The sequence below is a fragment of the Rhea americana genome, unplaced genomic scaffold (assembly GCF_003343005.1).
Source record: "Rhea americana isolate MKP2758 unplaced genomic scaffold, rheAme1 scaffold_93, whole genome shotgun sequence".
NCBI lineage: Eukaryota > Metazoa > Chordata > Aves > Rheiformes > Rheidae > Rhea > Rhea americana.
The window spans coordinates 1,898,962-1,911,314 of record NW_028187122.1 but is presented as its reverse complement, the minus strand read 5'-3'; the positions used below and the strand labels follow the sequence as shown (position 1 = coordinate 1,911,314).

The 12,353-nt window shown below is 38.8% G+C and overlaps 1 protein-coding gene across 1 annotated transcript in view; it reads left to right on the top strand.

The window, feature by feature from the left end:
• VSTM4 (V-set and transmembrane domain containing 4) overlaps positions 1–12,353 on the top strand; it is a 38,564-nt gene that overhangs the window by 534 nt on the left and 25,677 nt on the right. The window contains exons 2-3 of the mRNA XM_085324738.1: positions 5,062–5,460; positions 11,803–11,871. Coding sequence (XP_085180864.1) covers positions 5,062–5,460; positions 11,803–11,871 — 468 coding nt within the window. The remainder of the gene's footprint in view (positions 1–5,061; positions 5,461–11,802; positions 11,872–12,353) is intronic.

The following is a 12,353-nucleotide window of genomic DNA, read 5'->3' as shown; positions in this document are numbered from 1 at the left end:
CAAACACACCTTTCCCTTCAGGAGGCTGCGGAAAAACGCTTCCGCCCCGTCCTTCCCTCACCCGGCGGGACAACGCTCAGCTGCTCCGTGCAACTGCTGGCAAAGTTACGGCAAAGGGGGATCGGGCATAGTTTCTTCACGGGTGCCTAGATCCCACAGGCATCCCTGGAAACTGAGCTCCTAGGTCACCTGCAGCAAACGCCCTTCACTAACACCTTTATGCTTCCAAACTACCAAAGGTCCACTAGCCAGCGTGGTATTCTGCAGCTGCAAAACAGACAAGGAGCCCAGATCCGAATGTCAAGGCACAGCGAGGGTTCGTTGTTTGGGGGGGGGGGGGTGTGCTGTTCATTCAACGTTAATAGAAGAGTTGGATCTGGCTGTCTTCATCAAAGGGGCAGGGGGTGGTGGAGGCAGAGGTCTGGTTCAAGCCCACCTTTAGTGAACGCAGAAGCTTTCTCAGAGAAGGAGCCTCTTACTTGTGAAAGTTGCAGGCACATCCGTTCAGCTGAAAACAGCTGGCTGCTTTTGGTGATCTTTCTAGCCAGCTCCTAATTATTTTCATTTAAACAAAGAGCTTTGCTTCTTCCTGGCTCATCTGTTCTTCTTACTTTTTAACTGCTGGAAAGTCATAATAAAGCAGGCCTTGACAGTAACATTGTTTCACAGAACAAACTACGCAGAGATAAAAGCCACCCCATATGCTTCTGGTCATGCAAATCCAAGATTAGAAGATAACTACGCTGCTGGCATGCCTCTCCTATCCCTTAGCTACCACAGCAGGAGCTGAGATAAAAAGTCCTCACTTTCTCCAGCCCAAAAGCTGGGTTGAAGACCCTGCCTGACTGTCTCCATGGAGGAAGGAAGAGAGGCCTATAATTGTAAACCCAGACTGCAAGCAGTAGTGTACAAGAGCAACTCTCCTCATGTGTGTATCCCCACTGAAATAGATGGGGTTCTTGCACATGAACATGGCAACCCCAAAACTTCCAGTTGAACCTAAGGACCCAGCAATAACTGTTCGGTAACCACTGCTGCTCCAGCACAGACAGTGGGGATAGCCCTGGTACAGACAGGTTTCTGGCTGCTGAAAGTGTGAGGCTTTAACTCCTGACAGTTGCACTGAAACTGTTCTGCCATATAATACCGCAGGCAACAAGATCCAGACCTAGCTAATATATGGAATTGAACCAGTATAAGCAGAAGTAGACTATTTTCACAATAAGATTTTTCAAAACAGAGTTTAGTTTTAGCTCTTCGGCTGATATCCTTCCCTAATTCCCAGCAGCATGGCAATTACCAAAGAAAAAAAAACAGCTAAAACCCTGTGATGGAGGCAATTAAATGAGTGGCTGCAAATATGAGACACACATTTGATGATTAAGCACACTGCAAAGGAATCCTCAAGTCTTTGACTCACTCTCCTCCCCTTTTCTATAAATAGCTTCCCTTTTCAAGCAGAAGCAAGACTAGACTCTTGTGGTGAGCTCCACCTGAACTGCAACGTCATCCATGCTATCCTGGGAAGCACGAGAATAAAAACAGTGATTCCTTGCTTGAGGCAGCAGTCTGAAGTCTACAAATTCAGTGCTGTGTTGGCACATCAACCTGTTCTCAAGTTGTGGAGGAGTGTCCTGTCTTGGGAAGAAGCCCATTATATGATTAATCCTCATGTTGGGGCTGAGCCAAACGCAGCTAAAGAGAGGAGAAACTTTTCCACTAGTGTCTGGGAACCCTCTCTAAGGCTCTTCCTTTCCACATAGAAGATCTATTTCTCCACCACCATTACTGATCCAATGGCAGTAGTGGGATTATAGAATCAAATGGACACCATTTTTCTGTTTTGTATAAAGCATTACCCAATCCTGCTCAGCAGATGAGACGAGATTGTGGCAAAAGCATTAGGAAACAACTAGAGTTGCACTTGTACAGCTGCACTGATGGGAGCTACAGAAGGAAGATAAGCACATGCATTTCTCCTGATGAGACAGCCCTTCAAGCGCTCGGGAATAAATGGGCTTCCCTACATGAAGGATGAAGAATTTATTATTTCCTTACAAAAAGGCACATCCCCAGAAGAAAAGTAGAAGTCCTAGGTATAAGATACCAATGAGTGTAAACAACCCAAAAGGGATTAGATACTCAACAAACCATGCTTCTCGATCGTCTTGCAGAGGCTTCCACATCAGTGTGTCTCAACTCCTCTGTATGTTCTCTTGGGTACTTTTTGGCACTGTGTTCTGCCTAGATCTGAATTAAGCAATGGTGCTTTTGCCTTTTATTTTGGGATACTATTCCACTATCAGTCCTAGCCAGCTTTTTCAAACAAGAAGTTTGCATGTCAGGAAAATGACATAATTGTTTTTCTTGAAAGTTTTTATGGCGTGTTCAGAATTTCAGTAGAAAAAAAATTGTGTTTTTCATTTATTCAAGCCACATTTTTATAAAAGATTTATTAAAGATTTATAACAAAAATAAATCATGAGAATCTCCAAAGCTTTAAAATCCTTAATGAAACTTATTTCTTATTTTCTGACCAGTACAGCTTCAAAATTCAATCTTATTTTGTTGGCAGAGGCAGCCACCTTATCTTCACATCTGCCTGTAAAGCATCAAGGTCACGTAAATCTAGCACGTAATAGCTGAAGTCTTAGGGCTCTAAAGCTTTTGGTGATATTCAGCCTTAGCTTTTAATTTCAACATCCTGTTCTACTTGCGTGCTCTACAAGCCAAAATAATCTTCTGCTTTGGGACTCACATGAATTGTACACAAAAACATATGCCATGTACAGATAATTACATCAATAATCCAGACCATTCCTACTGATGTTTTCTTAAAGAAATTTTGCAAAGAAAACCATTCCTCATACAACATATTTCATTTTCTCTCTCATAAAGAAAAAATAGTGACTACTTGGAAAAAGTACACCAATGAGTAGAGTTTTCTATTGAAGTGACCCAGAATAATTATTTTACTATTACTTTTTAGAGGATTCTTCTCTTAAAAACTTCAATGTTTTTTTTTAATTTTATGGACTTACTTTAATAGTGATGCAATTTATCACTCCATTTCACAGCTTCACTGGAGCCATAAAACCAGCACCTCTGCCTCCAACGCTCCTTCAGAAATGCATGGAAATACTTTATTTGCTTATTTTGAAGATAAGTTTATGTTTGTGTTTCAGGAGCTGATGTCAGACAAGAGTTTCTGCCAAAATGCTCATCCTCTTTGTTACATGTTCCTAGCTGATGCACTGGAAAAGTGTCCAGAAATGAAAAAACTGTTCTCCCAGATTTGTAATTCTCGTTAGTATTTGAGTACAGTATATTCACAAAACAGGAAGCTTAGTATTCACATTTTAGAGGGAGAGTGTATTGTGGGGAGTGCTTGGTCACTGTTGAAATATGGTTCTCTCCAGTGAGTACCAGCAGACCGTAGATTACACATTGCAAGTAATTTAGGGAACACACTGCCACAATATACCATTGGTCAAAAATAGATCAGTCTTTGATATGACTAATAAGAACACTCTTAATGTACATTAGATAGAAGATAAGAGTGTTGATTATCATAACTCAGAAAATCAGTCAAGCATCAACTAGGTCAGGAAAGAAAAATCTGTTTGTAACACACAGATACAGACTTATTTCAACCTTCATCTATACTAGCTATTGTTAGAAATACAGCAGAGACACAAACAACTGTTCTAAGCTAGCTTCATGATGCAGAAGAGAAAAATAAGTCAGAAATGAATGAAAAAATGGGTTAACCATTTAGCCCAATAAAAATTTATGTCATATTTTGTCAGGCACATAATGTCAGATTAAATTGAATTTGTAGTCAGAAAGACTAATCTGACAGATTTAATCCAGACTTCAGATAATCCTTTGATTATAACAAGGAGAATATTACTTAAAAAATGATACAGGGAACTTTAAGGATTTGATGAGGGAGGTTGGTAGAGAAAAACATCCTTCAGGGATCCATCTGGGGAACAGTATTATTTAAGATTGCTAATGAAAAAGCAAAACTAATGAAAAGAAATAAACGTGAGTATGCACATTGAAAGTAGGTGGCTTTATCAGGTCACCCTAAGATTGGAATATCATGTAGGAAAAACTGAGGACCAAGTAACAAAAGTGGAAAGGAACTTAGTAAGACTAAGTCATGCACTCGGAGGATTAGTAAGAATTTCTCTGATAAATCAGGAACTGAACCACAAATGACAAAGGAGGAAAAACACTCAATTATACTATTTTATTATAAACTGACATACAATCCCATTATGAAAAAATCATAAAAAGGACAACATAATTCTGGGATATATCAGGCAAGGTATTTCTAGTCAAACCTAGGAAGTATCATGTCCATTTCACAGGACACGGAAGAGCTTATTTCTGCCTGTAATTCCTACCACCCAAATTAAAATAAATAAATAAATAAATAAATAAAACTCAAACTGGAACCAATGCAGAAAATGCCTGCGAAGAAGAGTGGGGAAGCAGAGAGTCTAATTTACTACAGGAGACTAAAAGAGCTTGGCTTCTTTAACTCAGCAAAATGAAGGCTGAGAGACCTTTTTCTATATGGAGTCAGGAAACAAGCACCAAAGAGTAGAACGCTATTTAAAGTTAAAGGATAAAGTTGGCACAGGAACAAAAGGGCATAAACTGGCTATTAAAACAATTTAGACTGAAAATTATTAGAAGGGTTCAAGTCACTAGCAGAGTTGGGCCATGGAAGAACCTTTCAAAAGCCCTTCCAGGCTCTGTTACTCCAAGCTAGCTTTAGATGAAGCTTGTTCAGACCGAGGAAAGATTATGTGCTGATGGGCCTGTGAGAGCAGGGACATGTCCATTTCAGTCCTATCTTATTAATTACACAGAGAGAGAATAGTAGAGAAGACTCATTGAAGAAGGTATCAGGTTCAACTCATTAAATTGTCCTACGATGCATTGGTGCGGCCAGTTTATCTACCGTGGACTTACATGCTGGGACAGATTAAAATGCTTTTGTGCTGGCATGGAGGGTTCTCACGATCCCTACTCTTTCCTTTGCAGATATTTGTGAAGCTTTAAATGTCACAGTCTCTCCAGGACCAACAGTGCGATACGTTGAAGGAGATAATGCTACCCTTTTCTGTCACATTTCTCAGAAGAGAAAGACAGACAACTTGCTGGCTGTGCGGTGGGTCTTTGCTGTATCACCTACCCAGGAGTACCTGATGATCAAAATGACTAAGTTTGGGTCTGTCCAGTATTACGGAAATTACACTCACCATTTTCACAAGCAAAGACTTCGTCTTCTTAAAGAAAAACACGGAACTATGTACAAATTTCTTATTCTAAGCCTTCAGCAAACAGATCAAGGACATTACATATGTAAAGTCCAAGAAATTGGCAAGCACAGGAATAAGTGGACAGCATGGTCAAATGGTACAGCAGCTACTGAAATAAAAGGTGAGAAATCACTGATTTCACTTCCGTTATTTTTCTTTCCCCATGATCTCTTTTTTTTCCTCTGTGTCAAGTTCATCCATAAGACATTTAAGTTAGGTTATTTTTAATTGTTATCTGTGAATCTGAGAAGAAAATCTCATACTCAGCTTCTTTATACACATTGCAATTTAAAAATTATTTAGTCCCTAATAAAAAGTAAAGAAGTGACAAGACTAGCAGATTTCTAGAAGATAGCCTATTTCTCTAACCTTTCATCAGAAAGGCAGTAATTAGTACTCTGTTACATTCAGCTACAGGTCTCCAGAACTATGCTAGTGGGAATAAACAGATGTCATTATTATTTAAATACAAAGAGATGGAAGCAGAGAAAAATTATCTTGTTTTCCAAAGAACATGCAGTGGGTCCTCCAGAAATAGAAACTTTACATTTTAGATCTATATTTTGCCTCTCAGTATGTCCATTACTTTTACTCTAGTCTAGAAGTAATTTGTGAGTAGCGTTCCTAATATCACTTCTGTACTTTTGTTTGTACCACTGCAGTCAAAAAGCAGAGCTGGAAAAGCAGTGACCAGCCAATTTTTTTGAACTTTAGACAAACAAATGACCACAGAGGAATGAGGATTTCTAAAGCATAGATCTCAACTTGGAAATAGGCCTTTTCTTTGAGATGAGCTAGCTCAAATCTAATGCTACCACGTCCACACTTTGAGACGGCTAAAACTGGATTTTAGAGAGCATATTTCTTTGAAGAGGTAACCTGTGCTCGGCATCTGTACTGCTAGCACTAGCTGGCAAACAAGCCCTCTGCTTGTGGTTTTATAAATAAAAGAGTTGATTTCCCACAGGGCCTACTCTAAAGATAATGCAAGAAAGCAAGTGTGACCACTTGGGTCTGTGGGTCTGGAAATTCAGAGGTCATTCAAACCAAAATTCAAACATCCAGAGGTTCATACAGGAATCACAGAAAAACTTGTGGGGGAAAAAAAAAAACTGTACTTCACTTCATAAAAAGTTTCCTCCATTGGTTTTGATGTTAAACTTATTGCAGAGTTTAGAACACAAAGGTTATTCCAGTTGTTGGGAAATCCTAATCCTGCTTATCTAATTTATATTTTGGGGAAAATGGCCCTACCTCTACTGACTACAGGCCTTTTCAAGATGAATTCAGACACATATCTACACAGTCTAAAATCAAAGCACATTCCCTCAAATGCTAACTTCACTGGTTTCATTAGGGTTTTGTATCCCTTTTGGATTATACACACACCAGGGAGACATAGATGACTGTAGAAGATGATCTTTGTGAATTTATGATCTACTCTGGATAGCTCTCAGATGTCACAAGCTTTTGCTTTGATCTATCAGAGATGCAGGAGTATGTGAAAAACAATATAACAGAAGGTAAATAGCAACTTCATTTTGACCAGCAATGTTTAAAACTGCCTTGATAAATCATGGCATTAACATAATGTAATTAGCTGCTTATTAATAGTGATGATGAAAGATACTAATAATAGAGAGCTGAAGTTCAATTTGGCTTAGTAGCAAAGAGCATGGATCAACTGTAAACAACAACAAAAAAAATCCCAGTCTAAACCATTTGATCTTACTGGGTCTGCAAAACTTGTCTAGGAAGCCTCTGAGACATTCGGGCAGGATTTCCTTTGCTTCCTGTTTGCAGACAGCCAGAAATTATGCAATAAATTTCTGTCCCCCCTGAGTGACAGAGCAGGACTGAGGTCTAAACTGGGATCTTGATCCCCTGCCTGCCTCCCCCAGGAAAGAGCGCACCCCTCTGGCACCCAGACCACAGCTCTCTATCAGCTACACTTCTTTGCACAGAAGATCAAGGAAGAGGAACTTTACTGAAAACTTTATCAAATTTCATTGGACTCCTAAATACAAATCACCAGAGCAACAGTACCATGGGTCAGAAATGTAATTGGGCAGTCAAATCTCATCCGTAATCCATGACCTGGTATCCTAAAAAAAACACAGTCTATCTGATCACACTACCAGTTAGTCCACCACCTTCTGAATCCGTGGGCCAATTTTAAGCAGATGTGACAGAAACATAAAGGTCTTAAAGATGCTAAATTTGTATAAGTCATGTGAAATTGGCTTATGGGGGAGAAAGAGATCCCCATTAACTCCCTCACTGAGGGAAGCTGTGAGCAAAGCAGGTAACTGTTGTTGTTGATCTGCCATGTGGCAGGTGACCTCCCATGTCACAGTCAGTGCTTAGAGCTCCTAGACATGTCACAAGAGAAGCAGAAGGCCAGTACTAAGGTTACTGCAGGCGAGCATATGGGACATAGAATTCCCTAGTTTCACATTTCAAAGAACAATTCCTGGTTAGATTTTTGTTATTTTTTTCACTCCTTTGTTTTTTAAAGGGGGAGGACTAAGAGCACTAGAGCCCAGCATCTCCTGAACTCAGTCATTTTCTATCTCCGGAGAGCATAAAGTTTTACAAGCACTGACCCCATGCTGGATGGCTGGACCTAAGGCTCAGTGGTTAGTCTCTTAATCACACAGGGATGTGAAAAGAAATTCTGAGGACAGCTTGAGGAAAGAGAGCTGAGGGAGGGCCAGACCTGGTGCCAGGAGACAGAAGCATTGAAGAAGGAAAGGACTGCTTCATCTGGGGGCTTACACTGTACTGATAATTCCCTCAGATGCTCTGCAGCAAACCAAGTAGCTATCTCCAAAAGTAGCACATCAAAAGACTGAGTGAATAACTAGTGCATTTCTTACATGAAAGATTTGCAAAATAGACCAATAGACATACTGAAGGAGCGCAGAACAAGTAGTAGGTTCCAGGGGAAAAAAAATGTAAAAAGAGAGCAAATCAGATGCAGGGTCACATTTTATTATTTTTTTCAGCCAGTTATGTGGTATTTTTCCTCTGCTCATTTCATAAGCTGGGTCTGCAATTTAAAGCGTTTTTTTTCTTACACTGAACAACAGAATTTCCTAAATGGCTGTAGTGAAACATATGGATTTATCTAGAGTGCTTGGAAAAGGAATGACATGTTTCAGGAAAGTAGCAGCAGAATAAAAGTCAATCTAAAATTCCTTTCCTCTGTCCCTCCTTTGCAAAAAGTCACTGCATCATTCATAGATGCACAGGTTGATAGCTATAACACAGAAATCCCTCAATGCTCTTTCTAGCTAAAATCTAGGGTTCAGATCAATGTAGTTATTGCAAAGAAGAAAAATGGTAACTTTTCAGTTCAGCCCTGAAATACTTAAATATTTCTTGTTTCCCTGATTTTTAGTGCTATTCATGAATACAGAATCAGGGTGAGGTCATGAGACTATTAATTCATCTTTCTGAAAGTGTCCAGACAGCTGCATTGCTTCTTTCTTCTTCAAAGGTAATCCAAGGCAGAGCAGGAAACTTGAGATAAAAGAGGAAAGCAGGATCACCTGTAGACTAAACATACTGACACAACACCTGTGGGGATCTGAGGCAGACCTTTGTAACAAGGGGTATTTCATCTGGATTTAGAATTAGAATAAAGAAATATATATATTTAAAGGCCAAAGCAACTTTTTTACTGCTAACAGGCACTCTATTGGAAACAAAGAATTGCCTTAGCTAGCAGTAAGTTAATGCACTCCAAGTATAAAGAGCTTACTTTATGTGGGAGGGAAGGCAACTCTTTTCATAGTAGTGGTAAAGTCAGCAGTTTCCCTAATGGTAATGCTTGGGCTTTTCAAGGAAATTTTCCTCCACATTCTTCATTTTACATTACGATTAGTTGCACTTTTTGTTGAAAAGGAATTTAGTTACATTACAGTTAGATTCAGGATTAAAAAAAGGTATAATATGACCTGCCTGAACCATGTGGATACTTAAATTATATACTTCTGCTTTATCAAATAAGGTAACAGCAACACATCACAAACACTTCACAGATGCTGTCTTATCTAGCATTTTGTTTCACTTAATATGTCTGAAGTTATGTCCAAAACCAAGATGATATCTTTATGCCAAAGCACCAAACAAATTTCTTACAAGCTTGCACATCAAGTGGATGCAGAAATAGCATTTAGGTCCCTTTTCTGGTTTGCACAAGAGGAGGTGGTCACTGTGTAAATTAGAAAATTCCAAAGGGAATGGAGAAGGAAGTCATTCTGCCTCTTCAATATCTGAGTACTTGCATGGGAAACAGAAAAAAAACTAGGCTAGGTCAGTATGTAGCCTTTGCCAACCACAAAGCATAGCACTATTCCAAGCAAAAGAACTTGCTAAATGATGTCTGGGTTTCCGCTATTTATTGCTATTAACTTATATCCAGCTTTTGTTATTTTGCTAGCAAGTTTGTTGATGTGAATTTGTGTGGGCCATAAAGAAGTTGCAAATGTGTTTTTTGCAACACATGTAATTTTTTCCCACAACTCCTACATGTCTATCTATAAATTTGGGTTACAGGCTATTGTTCCTTCTTATTTAATGATGACAGTTAAAAGATTAGCTACATACCTGACTCCTCTTCTAGGGGCTGAATACTGTTGTTCAGAAAAGGAGCCTCACTTAATGGAGATGGGAGTTCTTACAGTCTTCTACTCATGGACTCACTTGTGAACTACAGTTCACTACTAGTGTTTTCAGGAGGCCCAGATGAATTTGAACTGCTATAGTTTGCCCCTTTAAGAGTAGTGAATACAGCACGTCAAAAAGCATCTATAAGAAGCATACTATTAAATCTTTATAATAGAAACAGCAGAAATCCACGTCCTGATTCACCAGCAAGCATCTCTTGCTCGAGCTTTGCAACATCTGCACTCTAAGCTTGGTTGGATCTCTTCCCCAAAACCCATCTTCCACTCAAAGACTTTTCATGGACTTGTTTGATCAATGTTAACTTAAAATCAAGTTAATGATCTTCATTATCCTCCAGAACACAATAAAGAAAAGTTAATCCGAGGACAAAGATATCAGAAAGATAGCTCCCCTACTGCCTTCCTATCAGGAAACTCAGAACGATGCCTAGTCTACTCAGAACAACTCACAGCACCTCCAAAGCACCAGTTCCACTTGGGTGATTCCTCAAAGCCCATTACACAGGTACTGTACACATCTTAGGATAAGCAGTCTCTGTTCCGAAGGATTTACAGTTTAAGAGAAGAGACTACATGTAGGAGGACAAACAGATTAACCAGCCCAACAAAAATTGTGCTAGCATGTACAAAACCAAATAAGTAGAGATGATTGGAACAATCTGTTTCATTGTAAGTTTAAGTATTAAGAGTTTTCAGTAGAATAAATTCTGAATTCCATGAAATATTAGTAGTATGCGACAATTTCCAATGGTAAAAATGTTGCAAGATACAGAATGCATTTTTTTTTTTTTTTTTTTTTTTTTTTTTTTGCAAAATGATTTTTTAAGAAATATTTTTTATAAAAAAAAATTTTTAAAATTAAATTTTTTTTTTTTTTTTTTTTTTTTTTTTTTTTTGCAAAATGAATAAATATCTTTTCTTTGAGGGAAGGTCAAAATGCTGAACAAAAATTTTCATGCGTGATGTTTTTATGTAACAAATAAGTAAATTTGTTAAAATATTCAGAGTAAACTTCCCTTCACTGCTAAATAGCTGATTTCATTATTCCTGAAAGTAGTTCCATATCCACTGTGTTAAGCCAATACATCACATTCCTTCAGGACTCTCCTTAATTATTGCCCTTTCCAGTAAGGCACTGGTTCTTAAGTGGTTTGCTACCTGAACATCTTTTGGAGGTTCAGTCCTCAATGGCAAGCTGGAGAACATCACCAGACTCCTATTCCATTGCAATGATTGCTAGCAAAATAGAGAAACAATCAGTGGGTTTCATCTGATAAGTCTCATCTGATGCCATCAAGCAATGTCAGCATGTATAAACAATCTGTCTGGGAAAAGCAGAGAGGGTTTTGAACAGTGATCTGGCAGGCATAGCATTTAGATCCCAATTCTAGGTTGCACAGCTGTTATAACATTAACATTCATCTATTTCTATATCTACTTTTATAATGATGTTTTATAATAAAAGCATTTTGCTGAAAGATTAATTACCCATGAGATAGAATAAGATCTTGGTGCACTGAAGTCCAAGGCAGAGCTTCCATTTACTTCAAGAGGTCCCAACATTTTATACGACATATTTTCGATTGTCATCATGTCCTCTTTGTTTTTTTTTTTTTTTTTTTTGTTTTTGCGACCACCGAGATCTCAACCCTATCCCTTAACCTAGTACTTCATCACTCTGTACTTTTTTTGTTCATTTTTTAAAAGTAAAAAGTATATGCTCCAAAAAGAGGGTCTTTTTATTTTGTTTGTTTTTTTTTTCCCTCCAGTGATTTCACCAAGAGCTTCAGATGATCCCACTTTCAAGAAAAACCATGAAGCTTGGAAGTTTTTTGAAGGTAAGGATGCATCCAGTGTTGCTAGTTGCACACAAGACAAATGTTAATTCAGTCCAACACTACAGTACAACTAAAGTGCACTAATTAGGCCCAGTTTTGGTATTCCTGTGCAAACTCAAGCCTTATCTCAGGAAGCGTTCGACAAAGCACAAAGAATGTTGGAGAAAGAGAATGTAAGGCTTCCACTGCAGTTTCTCATACATGCATCATAGTCAGTGGGGAAATAACCCTTGTCTGGCTAATAGTGAGTCTATAGTGACTTCTAATAGCAGTTCCCTGTCTATGAAGGCGCTGAGCATGTCTGAAGCACTCTGTGCTCCCAGTAGCATTGGAAACTGCTCACTGAACACAATCAGCACTGCAAGAGCATCTTTAAGCTCCCTGGAGTTTTAAGGCAAGCAGCATTTTCTGTGTAGATTAGTGAACATTTGTTACAGGAGACTGAAATGCAGCAACTGCCCTCGGATGGGATTCCCTCCTCC